This window comes from Aquarana catesbeiana, linkage group LG12 (genome assembly GCF_042186555.1).
Source record: "Aquarana catesbeiana isolate 2022-GZ linkage group LG12, ASM4218655v1, whole genome shotgun sequence".
Classification (NCBI taxonomy): Eukaryota; Metazoa; Chordata; class Amphibia; order Anura; family Ranidae; genus Aquarana; species Aquarana catesbeiana.
Genome location: NC_133335.1, coordinates 202,968,736 through 202,991,879, shown reverse-complemented (window position 1 = coordinate 202,991,879; position 23,144 = coordinate 202,968,736). Strand labels below are relative to the sequence as shown.

General features: G+C 44.2%; 1 protein-coding gene across 2 annotated transcripts in view; it reads right to left on the bottom strand.

Moving 5' to 3' along the window:
* Positions 1 to 23,144, bottom strand: part of DLGAP4 (DLG associated protein 4) — a 309,694-nt gene that overhangs the window by 33,105 nt on the left and 253,445 nt on the right. For both annotated transcript variants that reach the window (XM_073606515.1, XM_073606516.1), the window contains exons 7-9: positions 14,373 to 14,725; positions 10,301 to 10,389; positions 6,991 to 7,364 (exon numbers count right to left, since the gene is read on the bottom strand). In XM_073606515.1, coding sequence (XP_073462616.1) covers positions 6,991 to 7,364; positions 10,301 to 10,389; positions 14,373 to 14,725 — 816 coding nt within the window. The remainder of the gene's footprint in view (positions 1 to 6,990; positions 7,365 to 10,300; positions 10,390 to 14,372; positions 14,726 to 23,144) is intronic.

Sequence of the window (23,144 nt, the reverse complement as noted above, 5' to 3'; positions counted from 1 at the left end):
CGTGTTCGGAAATATCTCAGAGGCTTAAAGAACATGTAACCCATAATCAAATGACAGTTTGTTTGCCAAAGCAACATGTATCATTAACAGCTGTCGTGTCTTTTTGCTACTAAAATACTGTTATCATTCCTTTGTTGCCTACCAACACTGCCAAATTGCCAATCCCCTGCAGTCTCTTTTCAGCCACTTCCTCACTACACGATGGTTGCATGGGATTTCTCAGGGCGGGGTTCCTGATTTTACCATGCCTGTGTACGGAGTGTTGGCACGGCCACTTATATTCTCCATTGCGAGCCTGTATGACAATGCAGGTGCAAAATTGGGAGACAGGGACAGAGCTTTGTTACCCTGTAACTGCAAGTGACCTTCATGCCGGGAATGTCAAGTATTCTATTAAATAGCTGCAGATCTAAAAATAAAAATATTGAAAAAGGCAACTGAAATTACACCGACATGTAAAGTTTAGATGAGATGTTAGAGACAGAGTATACATCTACCTTAAATGAAGTCTATAAGATCGTTTATTTAACTAGTTAAGGACCAACCTATATCAGATTTACTGCTACAGGGCGGCTCCTCCTGCGCAGAATCACATATAGATACGGGACTCTGCACTTCCGCCTAGGGGGAGCGCACACCGCTGGGCCACTTCTGCTGTGAATGATCACAGCAGAAGACGATTTGCTGGTGCCAAGCACTGGATGTCTGCTGCCCCCACCTGCCGATCGTCAGGCAGAGACACAGAACGGAGATCTGCCTATGTAAGCAAGGAAGACCTCCGTTCTGACAGGGGGGGGAAGAGATGGCGTTTGTGTCCCTGCAAAGCAGGGAAAAAAATCCATCACTTCCCCGAGTAAAAGCAGCACACATAGTACAGTAAAACACTGGCTAGGCACACAGTTAACCCTTTGATCGCCCTAAATGTTTAACTCTTTCCCAGCCAGTGGATTAGTAGCGTGACAGTGCATATTTTTAGCACTGATCACTGTATTTGTATCATTGGTTCCCACAAGGTGTCAGTTAACGTACAGCTGACCGCCCATTATAAGTCGCTAATCGCCATTACTAGTATAAAAAAAAAAAAAAAAAAAAATTACAGTACACACACAAATTTTATTAGTGTTTAGTGTTGCAATTGTCAGGTAAAGTAACACAGTGCCTTATCGCTAAAAATGGCCTGGTCATGAAGGGGGTAAATCTTCCGGAGGTCATATGCTTAAAAGTAGAATTCCAGCCTCAACCTAACTAGTCTGAAAAATGTCCCTCCCTCCCCATTCCTAACACCTATGCTGACTAACCTGTGTAAAAAAAAAAAGATGTATATACTTACCTATTCTCAGCCTGCTCCACTCCATTCACATGTTCCTGTGTAAGCCAGCAGCAGCTGCAGGGGAGAGGAGAAAGAGCTCGACAATGGCTGGGGATGTCTGGAACTGGTGACATCACCCCAGGCTCCCATTTCCCAGCTGTTGTTGGTGCTCCCTCCTCTCCCCTGCAGCCGCCACTGGCTGACAAAGGGGAGCCGGATCGGACAAAAGCGGACTTAAAATTAGGTAGGTATACACATCTTTCTTACAAACGTTTGTCAGCATAGGTGTTAGGAATGGGGAGGGGACATTTTTTAAGACTAGCTAGGCTTTGAAAAAAAAAATATTTTAAAAATTCCACACTTAACCCAAGTTTGAAAAAATAAATATCAAAAAGAGAGACATCATTTACAATTGATGCCATGTGTTACTTGCGTCTTCTGCTTCAGTAATAATCCTTCTCTGCTTCCCCCCACCCACCTCCGCCACCATAACTTTCTGGTGCAGCAGGGGGTAATGAAGCAGACGCAGCTGTGACAGCAATTCATCAAGAGTGCCCGACTATGCCCTCCATTTCCGCCCAGCTCCTCCATTCATAGAAGCTGTACTACAATTCCTATGAATGAAATGCAATCTATAAATAGAGGAGGCGGACCTTTTAGTCATCTGCCTGTCCTCCATTCATAGATCACATTTCATTTGTAAAACCTGTAGTTACAGCTTCTATGAATGGAGTCGCTGGGCTTAAAGGGTGGGCATAGTAAGGCATGCATGATAAGTGCCTATCACAGCTCTGTTGGCTCCATTAACTCCTGCTGCATTGGAAGATTAGAGTGGAGGGGGTGGGGGGGGATTTCTACTAAATGAGGAGACAGCATGGCATTGATCGTAACGTCCCTTGTGCCTAATTTTTTCTTGAGGTGGGGGGTAAGCCTAAGTGTAATATATTTTTATTAATATATTTTAATCAATTTGTAGTTGTGGTGGATGCATTCATTTTCTTTACTTTTATTTTCACATGGTGATCCAAAGTGGTGGCCGTTCATACAGGGCGCAGGGGCGTCACCCCCCTAATCTATGCGCCCGGCCCCTAATCTACATGCAGGACGCCGTACGCATCGATTTCAATGGGGTTTTTTGAAAAGCACATAAGAGCCTAAGGCTCTAATTGGCTTCAAAAAGGGTGGGGGTGGGCCCATTTGTGTGACATTAGCAAATTATTACTCGCTAATGTCTTAGGGTTTCTCCTCCCAGGCCAATCAGGAAGCAGGTCCTGAGACCCGATTGGCTGGGAAGTCCTAAGTCGTAATTGGCCGGGAGGAGAAGCGACCGCTGGGACTCGCCGGGGAAAGCCCCGACCTGGATAGGGTAAGTGCGGTGTTGGCGGGGGGCCTGGCAGGCAACGGGAGAGCGAAGCTGGGATCGATCAAGAGGGGGGGGGGGGGGTGTTGTGGGGAAAGCAGCGATCGATCGATGGAGGGGGTGGTTGGCGGCCGCGAAAGTTGAGCACCAGCCGCCATTGGTGATCTGGTCTCTCCTGTTTTGGACTCCAAATGCCTTCCCTTCTGATCTTCATTTCAGAGGGTTGGGTTGCTTTGTATATCATAGAAATTAGTTGCAAATATGGGAGGAGATTTTTTGAGATTTCAGTAGTCCACAAGAACACTGGAATTCTAAAAGGGTCAACTGGCATTTTATGTATCTTCAGAATATGTACTTGGCCTTAAAAAAAAAGAAAACTAAAGCTGCAAACACATCTTGAGATTGGTAAATTGCAATGCATTCCATTTTTGTTCTTGGGATACTTTAAAGCAGCAGGTCAGAAAGTAATTGGTTGCTTTTACATGCGTTTCCTACAGAACAACTGCCTCCAGAAGTTTTACCAGTAAACTGATTTCTCCATTTCTCAGCACTACACTAATTTGGTACAAAACAGAATGACGAATGTGCAGCACAGGATGGATCAGTTGGTGAATAATTTAGCCAGTTTATTTTTGTTTCGGGTCATTTGTAATAGCCCAGAACATTGTGTCGCATTCTATAAATAATGACAAGCAGAATACAAAAAAAGGGTGGTTACCAATCTGGTGTCCATTAGTTACTGTAATTGCTTTTCTTTATTGTTGGGAATGTGTATGGATTTTAGATTAGCAAGAAAAAGATGATCGCAACAAAAGAGTGCGATTAACCAGCTGTGGACAGTACGCACCCAAAAAAAAAAAAAATCTTCAAAGCACACATTTTGTATAGTACATCCTGTCCGTCTACCCCATTTCCACTTCCCCCGAATCTGTTGGAAATTCCCCATTATCAAAAATGATAGCTAGGAGGGGCTGTATAAATGCAGTAGTTATAATAGCTGATGCTGTAAAATTTGAAATAAACTAAATAAATAAAGACAAACTGTGTTTATAAACACCATACAGAGGTGACATGGACACAATGTAATATTTTTGTAATTTATTGCATCTAATTTGTTTCATATAACTGCAGATCAAAGTAATAAACTTCAATCTCCGTATGATGTCAGTTAAAGCAACCTGACAAGTTAAAACAAAAACATTTTTTTTTTAGTTTATTTTAGTAATTAAATTAATTAACCCTTAGTTTACCCTAATCAGCCCAAAATTACCCCTTAAAGAGAAAGTAAACCACACCAAAGTTTCTTTTTTTTTTAAAAACCCTGCAAAGTAAAAAGGCATAATGTGCTAGTATACATCGCACACTAGCACATTATGAAACACCTTCAAACGAAGCCCTGCACCACACGCTGTGAGCTCTGACAGACACTTCCATCTTTACCCGGTCTTCCTTTCGACTTTGCTTCCTCTAGCCGTCTGATTGGCCGCGCCGTGATGACGTCCCTTCCGCACATGCGCACGGGAGTCACGGACGGTCTCACCAAGCTCTGAAGGGACGGCACAGGTATACCGTCCCTTCACATTGCATGAGCCATTGACATCACCGGCTGCATGAAGTGTGAATATCTCCTAAACCGTGAAAGTTTAGGAGATATTCATACCTATTCATTACCTACAGGTAAGCCTGATTATAGGCTTATGCCCTGTACACACGATCGGATTTTCCCACAACAAAACCATGGGTTTTGTTCGGAAGAATGTTGGCTCAGACTTGTCTAGCATACACACAACTGTTGGCCAACAATTCCGAACGTGAGAACGCGGTGACGTACAACGAGCCGAGAAAAGGGAAGTTCAATAGCCAGGGTGACTCCTTCTGCTTCATTCCGAGCAATGTGTGAGCTTTTGTGCGACTGACTTGTGTACATACGATCAGACTTTCCGACAACAAAACCGTGGATTTTTGTCCGAAGGATGTTGGCTCCAACTTGTCTTGCATACACACGGTCACACAAATGTTGGCCAACAATTACGAACGTAAGAACGCGGTGACGTACAAGGCGTACGACGAGCCGAGAAAAAGGAAATTCAATAGCCAGGGCGGCTCCTTCTGCTTCATTCCAAGCAATGCGTGAACTTGTGTGATGGACTTATGTACATATGATTGGACTTTCTGACAACAAAGTTTTGTTGGCGGAAAATTTGAGAACCTGCTCTCAAACATTTGTGGGCGGAAATTCCGACAGCAAACGTTCGATGGAGCATACACATGGTCTGACTTTCCGACAACAAGCTCACATCCAACATTTGTTGTCAGAAAATCAGATCGTGTGTACGGGGCATAAGGCTTAATGTACACGGGACGTTTTTACAACCTCTCCTGAACGATTTAACTTGACAGATAGTAACCCGCGTTTAAAACGTCTGTGTTGCCACGTTTACATGCTGCGTTTGCGTTTAGGAAAAAAAAAAAAGGATTAATTTTTTTCTTCAAAATAGCCAAAAATGAAAAAGACGCCTGTGAACGAAATGGGGCTAAACGCGAGTTACCGCGTTTAGAAGCGTTTGGCACTTGAAATGCCTCTAAACTCAGCGTCTGAACTCATTTTTTTGCTTTCCAAAAAAAGGCCTCTAAACTCAACTGCCTAGAAACGACTGTAAACGATCCTGTGTACATGTACTGATAAGATAACAGAGGAGAGTTCAGGAGCAGCTGAAAAAAATGCCCAACTGCTCCTAAGGCCCGGTTCACACTTGTGCGATGCGAGAACACTGCAAATCTACTGCGGGATCCCGCATCGCACCGACTCGCATGTCAGTTCACACTGCCATATGCGAATCGCTGGGGAGTGTCAATACATTGTTAACGACACCCCCAGTTCGGACATGAATCGGATCGCATATGTGTGAACACACATGCGATCCGATTCTGGTCCGAGCAGAAAAAAGGGTCCTGTGCCTGTTTGGACCGAATGCGGTGCGATATCAGCCATACTATGTGTATGGCTGATATCGCACCGCACAGACATTGCATGTAATGTGAACAGCAGTGCGCTGCAAATTACATGCGATGTCTGGCATCGCACAAGTGTGAACCGGGCCTAAACGTCCGTTTAGCAGCAGCAGTGTACATGAGGCCTTACCTGTAGGTACAAGTGTAAAGAATGGGTGTACATCCATTTTAACTATTATTTTCTTGCCAATTTTATTCTTCATTTTTTCTAACCATTAATACTTATTATTTTTCATTTTTTTTATTTAACAAAGCTAACAAATTTGTAAAAAAAACAAAAAAAAAAAAAAACAAACACTTTTTTATTTTTAAATAACTTTACAATGCTTTGTACCAGAATCTTAATTTTAGTGTAGTTTTAAATGGGACAATGATAGACTAACATTTATTTTTTAAAATTTCTGCTATGGGCCTGCTGTTCAGCAATAACGTTGTAATTACTTAACATATATAATTTGCGTGCTTGTCCTTTCGGAAAAAGTTGCATGAACTGTCATGATCGGCTCTCAAAAGATTAGATCAGATTATCGTACGATTGTTCCGAAAGCGATTTATGTCATCTGATTTTCTGATCGTGTGTAAAAAAAAAAAAAAAAAAGAATTCAATATATTGTTAAATTTCAAGGAAAATCTTGTCTTGCTAAGGAATGCTATAACAAAAGCACTTTTCTTGTACCTATGTAACTGAGTGGTGGCTATTCATTCCAATATACCAACCATACATTTCTACGACTTCCAAAAATTTCCCTTTACTTGCAATCATGGCATATTTTTTATCAGCAATTTCTTGCTCATTTATTTGGCTCGCTGCTTTTACCAGAACTCTGCACAGATCCTGAAGTCGGCATCCTGGTGGTGGAGGACAAGTTTTCACGTTTTCTGAATCCCACAATGCTTTTCTCCATATGCATTCTATCCAGAGCCAGCAGCACTGCCACAGGATAGATGAGGGAGAAAAGAAGGTAGAGGGGGGGGGATGATGATTACTAGGCGTTTAGATGCTTAAAGTGAACTTCCACCTTTGCAGAAAATTTGGGATAACACCTACTTTACATTTTCGTAATGCCACAAATGAGATTTGGGTTGTGCACGGCAGCAAAAATGGACTGAAATAGCAATTTTGGGTGGAGTTGACCATGCAGATATTGAAATCCCCAAATCAATGAAAAACTAAATTTAACAGATCATGCTCTCTCCCCCCCCCCAATGCCCTGTCCTGGCAAACCCCAGGTGAAGAATTCCAAACAGCGTTCCTTCCATTGTGCTGGAGGACAATGACCCGCACATGATCAGATGGAATAGTACATACCTTCTTCACAAAGGTTGTTGTCACCAGTCTCCTTCTGCATCTGTTTGCACCAGCCCTCAAGTCTTTCTGTCTCAGCCTGCAAGAGCTTCAGAAACCAATGTCCATCCCTGCGGCATGCTCCTGTCTGGGCTGGCTCTGAAGAAGGGGGGGAGGCTGCAGAGTCCAGCCAGGGGTCAGGAGGAGGAAGGGCAGATGCCTCCATTTCCCCACCATCTCCATAGGAGAGGTTCTTTTTAGGAAGGGGAACTGGAGGGCCTGGTGTAGGCTGGCGGGGTGGCGGGCAGTCCGGAACACTCTTGTCAGACGAATTGCTGGGCTCCTGGGTGTCAGAGTCCGTTTCTTGCTTGGATGTCATACTGCTGGAGCGGCTATTCCTGTTCAGGAGATAAAAATAAGATCTGAGCGTCTGCAGAGGGAGGAATCTATAATATTAACCCAACAGCACTACCCAAAATGGCTCATTAAAAAGGAGGAACTCCTACAAGATAGAATGGAAGCCCACAATCATGTCTGGAACCTATGGCATCTCCAGGAGGATCCACCTTGGACCAGTACATAGGCCACTATGACGACACCTCTCTTTCTCTTCTTTTCTTTCTCTGATCTGTGTTATTTAGGTTTTATTTTTAAAAAAGGTGTGTGTGTGTGTGTGGGGTTAGTGTTATAATTAGTGTTATAATTTCCCCACAGTTCAGTTTAAAAATTGATCTATTCTGGCCCAAAAGTGCCCAAATGTAACAAAAGTAACAAAAGTGCTAGCGATAGGCTTCAGATGGGTCCCTATGTCCCTGGCAATTCCTTGGGGCTTAGTACTTGAAGAGCCTGGGCCTATGACCCAAAGGTCTGCACAGGGACACAGGGTGAGATCTGAAGACTAACACCACGAGGCGAATGTACTTAAAGCGGATTTTTTTTAATTATTTATTTATTTTATTTAAAGCAAATCTCTTTTACATACACAAAAAAAAAATAAAATAAAAAAAGTATAGTAAATAATAATAATAATAATAGAAAGATTAAAGTTTAAGCAAACTGATTTTTTGTTTTACTTTCCCCCCACAGAGCTACAACTGCAAGCTAAAACATGGTAAATCTGTGTTAGTCATATAATTTTATATATGCCTAATAGAAAAATAAAAATAAACATTTTTTGTTTTGTTTTATATTTTATTGCTATAAATCATTTTAGGCCTAAAGAGATTTCAAAAACCCCAAACCTTAGGCCCCTTTCACACTGGGGCAGGAGGTGCGTTGGCGGTAAAGCGCCGCTATTATTAGCGATGATTTACCGTTGTTTTAGCAGCGGTATTCGGCTGCTAGCGGAGTGGTTTTACCCCCCGCTAGAGGCCAAGAAAGGGTTAAAAACCACCGCAAAAGTGCCTCTGCAGAGGCGCTTTGCTGGCGGTATTGCCGCGCTGCCCCATAGATTTCAATGGCCAGGAGCGGTGAAGTAGCGGTGTATACACCGCTCCGAAGATGCTGCTAAGCAGGACTTTTTTTCCCGTCCTGTTAGCGCACCGCTCCAGTGTGAAAGCCCCTGGGGGGAATAAAAAAAAAAATGGTAGCTCCAATTTTTTTATGCTATTTTAGCACAACGGTTTATGACAAAATGTCAGTAAAAACAGTTAATTTTAGGGCACATAAGCAAAATAAATGATCCAATTTTTTGATCAAATATAAAAAGATGAGGTTGCACCAGGTAAGTAGATACACAATCTTAAGTTTGCGTGCACCAGTGCAGCCAGGAGTGTGTTTAACTGCCTCAATACCGCTGCCATACGTATATATAAGGCCTCGTATTGAGGTGGTTAAACCAGAACCATGGTTGAGGCTAACTATGATCCTGGTATTGTTGTTTCATAGTAAGCAATTCTCTTTTATGTCAAAGTGATCTGAGCGGCTATACAGCTGCTGGATAACTTTTACAGGCGAAGGGTTGACCAGATGCTTTGATGGCCAGGGAAAAGATATGGAGAACCTGCTATGGCCCATACTATCACAAGGGATATTTTTCATCCCTTACGATAGCACTAAAGTTTAAAAAAAACAAAAAATCAATAAAAAAAAGGGACATTGTACAAAAAAATTATACATAAAATTTAAATAAAATACATAATTAAAAAAAATAAATCGTGCCCCAACCCCCTTGCAAAGATGAACGCACATGTAGGTTGTGCACGCATATGTAAATGGTGATCACACCACACATGTTAGGGATCACCGTGAATGTCAGAGTGAGAGTAATAATTTTAGCACCAGACATCCCGTGTAACTTTAAACTGGTTACCTGTAAAGCCTTTTAAAGCGCTGCCTATGGAGTTTTTTTTTTTTTTTTTTAAACTATAGTAATTTGTCACCATTCCATGAGCGTGCACAATTTTTAAGCAAGACGTGTTTGGTATCCATTTACTCAGCATAACATTTTTTGATACTTTACCAAAAAACTGGGCATAATATTGTGGTCAATAAAATTCATTTGAGCTGGGTTCACACTGCAGGCAGATGCGGCTGACAACAGGGGTCGGGTGCGTCCCTGTTCTCAGTTTCAGGGACGAATCCGGCCTGAATTTGGACCTGAAACAGAGCCAAAGACGCACAGGACCTGTGCAATCTGCTCCGCAGCCCTGTGAATCGGCTCCGTTGAGGGCTGGTCGCAATCTCCAGTCATGCGAATTGGATGGGGGAAAATCCGCATCCAATTTACACTAGTGTAAAATTACCCTAATGTGTATTTTTTCCCCAAAAAATTGTGTTTGAAAGACCACTGAGCGAAAAGCAAACAAAAAAAAAAAAAACCCCTGCAAACACACACCATTTTTTAGCAGGGTCTCCAAGGGTCTCCAAGCTAAAAAAAAAAAAAAACAAAACAATGTTTGGGGGTTCTAAGTGATTTTTTAGCAAAAAAAAAAAAAATCCTGATTTTTGCATGTATGTGAGAAATGTCAGAATTGGGCTGGGTGGGAAGTAGCTGCAAAGCACCTGATCCCAGCGCGGTTTTAAAGTGGTTAAGATCTTTTCACCCTTTGAAGACTCATTTGTAGATCATCCACAAATCCTTAGTAAATCACATACCATATAGCCGCTGTCTGACTCTTGTGTTACAGAGTCATTAGGCTCAATTCGCAAAGCTTTAAACACAAAGATAAGGATCTTTATTTTAGCCATGTGTCTGTAGTTTTCAAAGCTCATCAGACTAAGCTGAAAATAACTGTCACTCTTTACAAAATAAAGCCCCTTATCCTGGAGTATTAGGTTTGTGAAGAAAGGCCATTTTGTGCAATCATTCCATGGTCCTATAAATGAGACTTACCTCCACTCCTCTTCCACCTGGACCCCAATGGACTGAAATCTGGCAGGAGGGGGTGGCTCAGGGATAGGCACTGGTTGTATACTATCCACCTGATGTAAAGAAAATTGCACTGAGCAAGGTATATACAAACACAGAATGTACTACTACTAACATTCTACAAGTACGACAATTCCAAGCCCTAATCTTAAGTATAGAGGGGATATATGGGTAGGGGTAGGCTAGTCTTAGTCCTGGTTCACACTGGTGTGATTCAGGAAACCCAGTGATTCAGTGCCGGTTCCCACATCGCACCTGAGTCGCACACTGCTTCACACTGACATCTGCAAACCGCTGGGGGTGTCAATGTAAAGTTAATGAAGCCCCCAGATCGGTTCGCAGATCGCAGTGCGAACTGTCAAATGGTGCAGGAATCGAATCGCATAGGTATGAACACCCATGCGATCCGATTCCAGTGCAGACAAAAAAAAGGGTCCTGCACTATTTTGATGCAAATGCGATGCGATTTCAGCCACACAGGTTGTAGGGCTGAATTGGCATTGCACAGACTTCACATGTGATCTGCACAGCAATGCGGTGAGAATCTCATGCGATGTCTGTGATCACACAAGTGTGAACCCAGCTTTAAACAATACATCATTGCAATGATCGTTAAAAGTTACATATAATATACCTGAAATAAATACAAGGCATAAACACGGCTCCACAAAGAAGTGTATGCACTTTTGTACTGTAAGACCCCTTTCACACTGGAGCGTTTTTCAGGTGCTTTAGCTCTGGAAAAGCGCTTCAGCGTTGCGGCACTTCCAAAGTACCTGAAAAGCGCTTTGGAAGCGCCGCAATACGGGAGTTTCTAACCCCTTCTTTGGGGTTAAAAGCCCCCCGCTAGCGGACAAAAAGCCATGCTTAAACAGCACTAAAGCCCCGCTAAAACGAGCGGCGCTTTAGCGCTAATGAGGCCGGGGCCCCAGTGTGAAAGGAGTCAAAGTATTTCCCCAATAAAAAATCTGTTGCAGGTAAATGCCAGTATGCTGGGAGCTATCTGTCAATTGGGGTTACTTCAGCCCCGGAAGATTTGGCTACTCAATGACCGGGCCATTTTTGCGATACAGCACTGCGTCGATTTATCTGATAATTGCCCGGTTGTGTGTCGCTGTACCCAAACAAAATTGACGTCCTTTTTTTCCTCCGTTGGTGTTGTCCACTGTCTGCCATCTGTTATATAGCCATGGGACGTGGCTATCCGATGATGTCACCCAAAGAGCCCGCTCTTGTGACATCACAGGGGGTGGGCTCTCCAGGTGACGTCACCTCGTGGCTATATAACAGATGCCAGACAGCGGACGACAACACAGCAGAGGAAGACGGCAACAGAAGAACAGCGGCTTTTAAATTTTTTTTAGCTGGTAACCGGCGGCGAGCACGACGGCGGTGGGAGAAAAGGCACCGGGAGAGACAGCAGGAGAAGACCACGGCGGAGAGGATGGCACCGGGAGCAGACAGAGCTATTAATAAATTGTCAAATCAAGGAATTGTCAAAAACCAGGCTGCATGATGGGATAAGGGTCTGGTATGGATTTTGGGGGGTACCCCACGCCATTTTTTTTTTGGCGTGGGGGGGGGGGGTCCCCTTCGAATGCATACTAGACCTGAAGGGCCTGGTAAGGACCTGGGGGGGCCCCACGCTGTGTTTTTTTTTTTGCCGGCAATTAATTTTTTTCTACATTCAGCTGTCAGCGGGCAACCCCACTGACAGCTGATGACTCATCGGTTGTTAAGGAAAAGGCGGCCGGTTTCTGTCCCCCTCCTTAGCAACCAGCAATATATACTGGTGAAGTTCAATTCAGTCACTTTTTTTTGTGTCAGCGAATATGAAAACAGATGTAAAAATTTACATCCGTATCCGGTTCTTTAAAAAAAAAAAAAAAAAAAAAAAAAAAAAAAAAAACTTGACTGAACAAAAAACTAAATGCCTGTGTGAAACCAGCCTAAGAGCTCGTTTACATCTCTTTCGCCGCATTAGTTGTGCAGTTCTTTATGCATCTTTACATGCGTTTCTGTTGCCTTTGCAGCATATTTTTCATTTTTCTTTTTTACATAGTTGCATTTAAATGTTTTGGGGTACATTCTTGTGTGAAAAGTGTAGTGTTCTGTACTTCTTTCCAAAAAGAACTAGTTTCATTAAAATACATTCATTTCTCTTGCATATGCGTTCATATTGCGTTTGAAAACGCGTATGGTGTAAATGACTGGCTGTGTGTTGCGTTATTTTGAAAGGGACAACAAATTTACACTGTTATACAAGCTGCACACTCACTACTTTACATTGTAGTAAAGTGTCATTTCTTCAGTGTTGTCACTTGAAAAGACATAATAAAATATTTACAAAAAATGTGAGGGGTGTACTCACTTTTGTGGGATACTGTATATGAAAAAAGGTACTTTGTGATGTTCCACATATAATTGTAATCACATAAAAGGTTTAAAAAAAATTGGTCTCTAAGCCTGAAAACTGCATCATGGTTGAAATGCACATGCTCCCCAATTTCTGGGGAAAGCACAGGGAAGGACAGTAACAAAAGTCTCTTTAGCCCTGCTTCACATTGGTGCATTTTGACATGCGATTTGACATGTCAAATCGGCAGCAATCGCACAGTCCTAATCGGTGTGACGCTGCATTTGCGGCGCCGCACCGATTTCAAAAAGTAGTTTTTGTACTACTTTTCGCAATTTCGGGGTGCGATTTCCATTGATATCTGTGCAGAGACCCGCACGGATGTCAGTGAAATCGCTGCCGAAATCGGGACTGACATGCTGGAGTGAAATCGTGCGAGTTCAGCTGAACTCACATGGCTTCATTCCCGCAGCTCTGTGTGAACTTGGGATTCTACAAATCAAAATATTACAGAAGCTCATCATTGGTATCCCTAAGAGAGCAAAAAAGCCCTTTGGCATCTACCAAACCTGAAAAATTAGATTTGGATGGAACAACCCTGTATGTATGTAAACCCTAAAGGTCCCTTTCACAGGGGCAGACTGATCGGGTCCTTCTGTCACTTTTTAGGGCAGGCCTGTTTAGACCGTCCATTGTCCTCTATGGAGTGGCAGATGTAAAAGGGACATGTATCCATTCCATCTATACCTGCCGACATCCAATCTGATTCGATATAAATAGACAGATGTTTACATCCAACAGCCCATAGAGGAGAGCGGTCCGTGTCTGGGTACGCTCTGAATAAGCAGAGCGGACACGGACCAGCCATCCGCATGGACAGATTCCATATTGAGCAAGGGAACTCCTGGCAAAGTCGAAGAAGCCTTACATAATTTGTATTTGCTTCCTTTTGGTCATTTAATACCATAGACAGGAGTGTTAAGTGCAAAATATAAATAAAAAAATGTTGATCCTGCCAGATATCCAGTGCTGCCCTGTGTCCTGTGCCCCCTGCAGCATTCTACTAACCACTATTATCCTCCTGCCCAGGGTGACTCCATGAACTAGAAAGCAACTCCCTACTTAGTTATGGAGAAAATGAGAGGTAGAGGTATTCTATATTACTAATAAACATCCTATCCTAAAAGGGACAATGCTGCTCCTCCATAGATACAGTACAGTGAGCGTTGCCACCCAAGGACAGGAAGCGTGTTACTAGCAGGATAATCAGGTGAAAATAAAAGTTGCCATATCTAAGGACCAGTAAGCGGCAATATATTATAATTTTTGTTTTATGGTTCAGACATACTCAAAGAAACACTGAAATAATTCCTGGAAATGAACATTGGAACGGCAGTTGGAAACAATCCAGTGACTCTGCAGGCATCTTAAGACCATTAGCAAACAATAGTTCAAGCGAGGAATGCATTGTCTCACAACCATGGCCCTCGTCTAAAGAACTGGCTAACAATACTAAAGAAAAGATCTAAATGTGGGGAGCAAAGTGTTTTTTAATCACAAAAAAATGACAACATAGTGAAGCATCAACATTTCTAACATCAGATTACGAATGATCAATATTAAAATGCCAGTTATTCTAGGAGTATTTTTTTTCCTAAAGGAAATGCATAATTTTCTCACCTGAATTCCAATGGAGGATAGCTTGCGTTTCGGGAGGGGGTCTGGGGCACGAGGCTCTTCTCTGACAATTTTTACGGCTGCATTTTTTGGGGGGACTTCAGGAGGGATTTGCCGGATGGGGGTCGGGGGGCCAATACGGGTTACACTGGGTGCCCGGGTACTCTCAAGACTCTCAGTGGAGGTGCTGAGCCCCGACTGGCTGTTGCCTTCACTCTGCCCCTCCTGTGCATCCAGGTAAGAGTCCTGGGCAGACTCTGTGCTACTTTGTACAGTCACAGATATAAAGGGTTTGGAGGTGGTGCGAGGGGGCACCGGCGGGGGGGTCTTCTTGTAACCCACCAGACAAGAGGAGCCTGCGGAAAGAAAAGAACAAGACGAGTTAATGTGGGCAGTAATCAGAGACTACACACTCCAATACAGCAGTGTAGTTTAAAACAAACCGACGACCTCTCCTAGAAATTCTGGGACAACTGTAGCAAATAAGTAACCAACTCTCCAGTCCTACATTTGACCATGAAACATACTACTCTAGAGGTTATATACCTGTAGAGAGCACCTATTTCAGTCTACAAAAGGACTGTACCTGAATATGCTGTAGATTTATACAAATTTATTTTAATAAGTTCTCATGGACACATTAGACAAAGTATGAATAGGAGACCTTTTCCTGCCAATGTACACTTGTACTGATATGCGGTTCACCGTCTATTTAACCCCTTCCCACCTAGTCCCCGGTGTCCCCTTTAACCTGACTATTACCCCTGGGTGGCCGAAAGGTCTCCCAGATCATGTGACCACTGTGATTGGCGGTCACAGGGATTGGAAGCTCTCTTTGACAGCTCGGTCTCTGTGCTGGGAGCTCACAGCGAGCGTGTTCTCAGCACAGAAACATCTGCTGCCCATGGACACACATGTGTAGTGGCTTGTAGACCTTAAAGCCCACCCTCTTTGCCACTGCAAACCTGCATTACATGGATGGCAAGAAATTAAAATGAACTGCACATGAAAGATATAGGTCATTGTTAGTAACATGAAGACAAAGAAATTCATAAATGGATAAACGTGCCTTCTCCAGAAGATCCACTCTTGTAGATGGAGAGGTCTACTTCACACTGTCCCGCTTTGATAAGGTTTGTATATTCTATGGGGCCAAAATCGTGGTGGAATCGTGCCAAAGTAGTACAGGAACCTTTTCCAAAAACGCTCTGTGCCGAGTTGCATTGATGTGAACGGCACCACTGAAAATGATTTTATGTGCTTGGGTGTAACTAATTTTTTACAATTAATTAATTAATTTTTTTATTACCCAACTCCCCCCCCATCACAAAGGGGACAAAGGGGGGTCTCTTTAATAAGACATGCAGGATTTTAGACCCTGTATGTCTCCCCTGTGCTCCACTAAATATAATGCAATGCAGATTGCACTGCATTACTTTCTTTCCCGGCCACGGTGGCCAGGGAAATTGTCCATGGGGACAAAGAAGTGACGTCATACACGTCACTTTCGGGTCAGGAAGAAGATGGACACACGTCTGCTCTCCTCCCTCCCTTCTACCCTGTGGCGCCCCCATGCTGGTCTTTGGCTTGCAGATGGGAAAGCAGAGCCCAGAATACATAGCACGGGGCACGCATGGGGGTGGGCACTTTATCTGTGTGGAAGTAATCGGGCAGCAGTGGAGCCACCCAAATGCTTCCACCTGACAAGTGAGCCCTGCTGCTTGCCTGCAGCAGGGATAAAAGTAGAAAAAAAAAAAGAACAAGTACCTGCCCGGAACTGCATGTGAGGCGATACAATTGTGCATTCCTGCAACAGTGAATGGGCTGACAAAAGCCCAGGCGCAAGGACGCAATTCTAGTCGCCATGGCGACCTGGGATTTGTCAAGCCCTGCACTAGTGTATGGCCAGCCTAACACCAGTGGCTATTGGCTTGCGCAGTCATACATAAACACCTTAATGAATAACAGAGGAATGGCGTCAATACTATAAAAATGTAGTTTGTTAGTACATCTGATTGAAAATCTGTTTTTATGACTTGGCCTATAGTCTAGGTCCACATCTGTGCATTTTTATAGTGCGTTTTTTTGCAAATTTGCAGAAACGCACTGCAATCCATTTACTATTGTTGCCTATGAGTCTTGTTCACAGCTATACAATCTCCTCCAGGGCTTTTTGGAAAAGGTGCAAGGACCTTTTTTTTTTTTTTTTTTTTTAATTCCCCTTTTACATGCAGCACGGTGCGTTTTTGGCTCCACTGAAGTAAATGGAAGTGCATCAAAAATGCAAATTTTTTGTGCGTTTTTCACTTTCCACCTACAAAAAAAAACAAAAAAAACCCCAGCATGAAAAAAAACACACTGCAAAAAACACATCAACTGCAGATGCCTAGATGTGAACCTAGCCTTAAAGATTAGCACAGCTTTTCAAACTTCCCAAAATACTAAATGGCCGCTTAGAACTTCAATTTTTCATTGAAATCCCTAGACTGAGTTCCAACGTCAGACGCAGAAAAGTCCGAGACATACATGGATTAAGGTTTGTAAAGCACTTGGCATACCTAGACATGAGTGCAATAAAGGCAGTTTTAATATCCCTATAAGGTTCAGAGCAGGAAGAAGCCAAGTCCCTCTATGAATGATGACACATGCGGGAGACTATACACTTAGTGGAAAAACTGAAGCATGCAGCAGAGGAAAAGACTACGGGTGGAAGATTTGGATTCTTGCAATTACTTCTCGGAATGCCACACTGATTTGAAGAATGTGCGCGCACCAGTCACACGCCGCAGCTAAACGTATAATTACACAAGCGTAGGCAATAATCAAAACAGACAGCAAGCTATACAGCTAGTGACAATGTCATACAACATACCAAAGTGTGTGCATAGCAGACACATAGTATTACATTCCGCATAGTGCACATATGCAGACACCCAGCACAGACACTTTCAGGGATTAGTGTCTGACTCTGTATCCTGATTGCTTCCCTTGATGTCTGACCTACATTTCCTTCTCTCATCAGTCGGTGACATATCCAGGCCTACTGATTCAGCTCACAGCAACAACACGACTCCGCTTGCTCGCTCCACTTCAATTTGTGCTAAAAAAACATCACAGTCTGAGATGCTGGCACAAGCACAATGAATATACTAGAACATGATCACAAGAAGATAAATCAGACCTGGTCTTGGGCAGCAAATCATACTGAGCCATAAATGGAGGCCGCCATTGCTCATCTTCTGAAAATGCAAGTCCTTTGGCTTTCTCCATAGATGGCAATTGTCCTAGATTTGCTGGGACAGTCCCGCATCTAGAGGATGAATCTGTGTCCCAGGTTGCATCCCGAGATCAAGCCATCACCCTTATTTGTGTTATTAACCACTGCAGCCCTGGAAGGATTTACCCTCTTCCTGACCAGAGCACTTTTTGCAAGACAGCACTGTGTCGCTTTAACTGACAGTTGAGCGGTCGTGCGACATTGCACCCAAACAAAACTGACGTCCTTTTTTCCCCACAAATAGAGCTTTTCTTTTGGTGGTATTTGATCACCTCTGCGGTTTTTATTTTTTGCGCTATAAACAAAACAAAAAAAAGAGCGACAAGTTTGAAAAAAAAAAAAGCAAAAATACGTAAAAGAATACATATCGGCCTAAACTGTATAGCGTGTTTGTGTATAGCGCAAAAAATAAAAACCGCAGAGGTGATCAAATACCACCAAAAGAAAGCACTATTGTGGGGAAAAAAGAACATCAATTTTGTTTGGGTGCAACGTCGAACGCCCGCACAACTGTCAGTTAAAGTAACGCAGTGCCTTATCGGAAAAAATGGACTGGTCATTAAGGTGGTAAATTCTTCCGGGGCTGAAGTGGTTAAAGTAGCACATTGCTGAAAAGTGAAAAAAAATGCCCAAGTCATGAAGGAGGTAAAACCTTGAGTTAGGGGGCAAGACAACCCAGAGAATTGGCATGATTGAGTGAAACTGCCTGAAAAGTAGGCATGATCTGGGCAGGACTGCCCAGAAAGAGGGCACGTAAAAGCTGTACATTGATCGAATTTCTGCCAACTCCTGGTGAACTGGTCGAAATTCACGTCATGAGTGGTCCTGTCAGCCGCGGCATCAAATACATTTCTAATTTGGTTTATACAGTAGACAGGGAATGACCGCTTTGAAACCAGATGTGACAATATCATCATGGCTTCCAGCTTCATTACTCACAGGAGGATGGGGGGAACGGATGTTCCTCAATCTCCTCCTGCCTAATGAATGGGACAATTTTCAACAGTCCCAGGCTCCCTGGAACTACAGGAGAGCCCAGAACCACATGGGCCTACCCTTTTCACTAGTGAAAAAGTAAGCTCGTTTTAACCACTTAAAGTCCAGAATGTTTTAAAAATGACCCAAGGATGTCAAGTGGTTAGAAAAAAAATATATTCAAGTGTCTTCTTGAAGCCCCTTTCACACTTGTGTGACTTGTCCTGCTACTTGGGACTGCAAAATCACATGACAAGTCATGTGTCCGGCATTCATGCGAGTTGAGGTCTACAGATTTTGCAGCAAAAATCACGCCACTTTTTTCTCTCCTGGTTTATGAGTCAGTCCCATGACGATTCGCCAAGGTGCATGTACATCAGAAGGCTGGCTGCAAGGTCCCCAAAAAGACAGCTGCCCATTGGTGATGTATGTAAAGTAGATGTCAGCGTGGGATCCAGCATTGCAGCAGTGCAATGCTGGATTTGCTGAACATATGAGTATATTATGAGAGTAACCCAGCAAACAGGATAAAAGGAGATTAAAAATTAAATAAAAAAAAAAAAAAAGTGCATCATCACCATGATTCCTAAAATACAGCACTGATTTTAATCAAATTTTTACTTCTTCAAAATAAAAGGATTGTGGCCTACTTTTATGACAATCAAGTCTACACGGCCATGTTTTACAAGGCTGCAGAAATCTTATTTTGAAACCTCTGATTGATACTTTCTATTAATATGGTGTGTATTAATGCAGAGTCAATTAATATCAAGGCAAAGTTTTGCCTTTAGTCCCCCAATCCATCACTCTCCAGGAAATGGCCGCCAGGCCTCAGATGATGGTTTCCTAGCAACGGCTCCATTTCCACGGTGTTGCCGTGGCGACACTCAGCTAAGCGTTGTCCTCTTCATTACTTTGTTATTATGGCAACAAAGCTAGGCCCGAGCCTACACAGGGCATCAAGCTAACGACCAAAAGCCTCTTTAGAACTAAAATCTAAACATGAAATGGCAATTACTTGAGTTAATACAAAGCAGGTGCAGGAGCTGGCCCGTCAATGACTGCTCTGCCCAGACACTTTGGCAAGCGTTCTGTTGCCTTCTGGGCTACGTACGGAGCACTAAGCGTTTCTGTCAACAAAACGCAGTCAGACTAGTGGTAAATGCTTAACAGACTGAGGCTTGTGGCTTTAGAAAAATCATTTAGATGTCTGTTTTCACTCGGGTTTAAAGGAAGGTCAGTCAAGGGTCATATGGCCTGTTTGGGACAACCATAGACTTATTATTGACTCCGAGCCAAGTGCTTAAATTGCTGGCAAAACAGGTGGGAAAAGTATTTTCTCTCACAGTAGCTGCACTGTACCACTAAGACTGGCCAATATTGACAGGCCCGGGGACTTCTGGCGATCCTTAAAACTGTCCCATTGCTCCCAGGCTCACCCAGTAAAATGATAGGTGAAGTCTGACTAAAAAAAGAAGGTCACCTGAAGCACAGATATTTTCCAGTAAGCTGGAAGATTTGATGGTCAGTAACATTACTGCCCTTCTAGGGTAGGCATCACTAAATGGCATATCACAATCCCCCCACCCCAGGATTAAGATATGCAGGGGGGACTGAGGACACTAATGTAAGAACGGGACTGAGATCTAAGAGTAGGGGGCTGTGATGTGAAGGATCTGAGCATCGCACAAACGTGATTTACACCTCTGCAAGAAGAAAACGTTCTGACCGAACCTCCATTAATTTTAACTCAATACCAAATGGGAAACATCTGTTGCTTGGATGTGGCCATGTATGACTATCCATATAAAGAAAAATAGGCCTGGCTTAACCAGTTGCTGACCACTACACGCCAATGTACGATGGCACAATGGCAGGGCTGGTACCCGCACTTTCCTCCGTTGAAGCCGGCTAGCGGGCGGGCGCACACCACCGCGGGGAGCATGCCTGCGGGTCCCACGGACTCCATGCCTGCCGGTGGCCCGCGATCGCAGCAAGGAGAGGCAGAACGGGAAAATGCTGATGTAAACAAGGCATTTCCCTGTTCTGCCTAGTGACATGACAGATCTTCTGTTCCCCGTCATCGGGAACAGTGATCTCGGTCATGTTCTAGTGAGCCCATCCCCCCTACAGTTAGAACACACTGAGGGAACACACAGTTAACCCCTTGATAGCTCCCTAGTGTTAACCCCTTCCCTGCCAGTGACATTTATACAGTAATCAGTGGCTATTTTTAGCTCTAATCGCTGTATAAATGTCAATCATGGTGGTGGCATTGTCTGACTGGATCCATACCGGGAGCCCCTGAAGTCGATCTGTCCAATGATCCAGGAGTTCCAAGATGTTGATAGGTAGCCTGGATTCCTCCAAAGTCCAGCGACCCTGAGCTCAGGCCCAGGACTCCTCCCCACCCGGACAGACTGGCATCAGTGGTGACCACCGTCCAGTACAGAGGGAGAAAGGATTTTCCCTGCCGAAGAGCTGGGGAACGAAGCCACCAGATCAGGGACCCCTTGGTTTCTTGGCTCAGCCGAATCTGATTGTCCAGAGATCCTGGACATTTGTCACATTTTAACAGGATCTTTTTTTGCAGGGGTCTCGTATGGAACTGAGCAAACGGGACCGCCTCGAAAGTAGATACCATCAGGCCCAGCACCCCCATGCAATTCCGCAGGGAAAACAACCTGATGGACAGCAGTAAGCGAGTCGCCGCCTGTAACTTCTGGAGATTGTCCAGCGGAAGGAACACTCTGGCCAGAGCGAAATCCAGAGTCAGAACCAGATAATCCAATTTTTGAGCTGGAATCAGCACAGACTTCTGGTAGTTTATCAGCCACCCAAAATCTGCTAGAGTCTGAATAGTGATCTCCACGTCACCCCTCAGGGTAGCAGGAGACTCCGCTCACAGAAGAAGGTTCTCCAGGTAGCCCAGAACAGCAATTCCCCACTGGCGCAGCAACGCCACAACCGGGGCCAACACTATTGTGAAGACCCCAGGAGCGGAGGTGAAAACAAAGGGTAACAACAAACTGATAATGCTCCTCTCCGATAGCAAAGCGAAGGAATCGCTGGTGTTGTGCACAAATCAGAATGTGAAGGTAGGCATCCTTGATGTTGATGGAGGCAAGAAAGTCACCCTGATGAAGGGATGCCACCACCAAGCCAATTCCATTCTGAACTTCCGAACCCGCACAAAGCGGTTCAGGGCCTTGAGGTCCAGAGTTGGACGTACCATACCCTCTTTTTTTGGGGACTGTAAAACAAATTTGAATAAAAGCCCTGGATATGTTCTGACACAGGAACCGGGACAATCACCCCTGAAGCAACAGGTCCCCAGAGGGCTAACAAGCGGTCCAGAGACAGACGCAGATTGGAAGGAAAAAATCTGCTTGGGGGGGGCAAGTCTGGAACTCGATCTTGTAACCAGACCAGAATCATTTCGTGGACCCACATGTCATTTATCAGAGAGGTCCACGGGCCCGGAAAGCAGCGAAGACATCCCCCCCACCCGGGATGCGGTTGAGGGCGCCCCTTCATGCCGAAGGGGCCTTATCTGGGGGTCTGGAGAAAACCGCTCTGGGTTTGCCCGACTGTCACTTGGAACCTCCTGAGGGGGGCTTGAAAGACTTTGAGCCCTTGCCAGTGGACTCTGAGGGACGGAAAAAACTTTCTGTGCGCCGAGAAGGAAGGACCACGCTTGCGACGTGGCTCCTTCCCCTTTTTAGACTGTGGAAGAAAGGTACTCTTCCCCCCTGTGACACTCTTAATCTTTGGGGCCACTCTGTGATATCATCCAGAGTGGCCCCAAACAAACGATCGCCTTGAAAAGGCAGATCAGTTAGGGCTTTCTTTTTTTTTTAGAGGCCTGGTCCACAGCCCAACACTTCAGCCACAAAAAACACGCCGAAGCACCGCCGCTGAAACAGACAGCTTAGAAAGCAAGGGAGCTGAGTCCAATGAGTCCAAAGAGGCATCGCAGACAAATTGCAGCTCCTGGACCAACTGGTCCGCCAATTCAGTGAAGGCAGGAGGAAACTGATCCTCCTCCAGATCACGGCGCAACAGCTTCGCCCACTCTGTCAGTGTTTGAGACACCAGGGCCAACTGACACCAGGGCCATGGCCAAGACCGGCCGAAGCATTGAACCCACAATAGTGAACATAGCGAGGCTCAGAGACTCCGCCTTCCTGTCAGCCGGATCATTTAAAGACTCTCCAGCTTTTACCGGAATCATGGTAGCTTTGTTCAATCAAGAAACCGGGGGATCCACCGTCTTGAGAAGACTCTCTTCAAAAAGGGATAACATACAGCGAAGCGCTTTGGAACCACAAAAGGAACGTTTTGGCCGTTCCCATTTTTTATAGACAAACTATTCAAAATAGGAGGGATAAAGGGAACACTTTCGCCGTGCGAGACGGTTTGTGAGTGCCAAAAGGGACCGGCACCTCTGCCGCAGCTGCATCCTCCATTTTTAAAGTTTCCCGCAGATGGAATCGGTACATCCACCAGCACCTTCTCCTGCG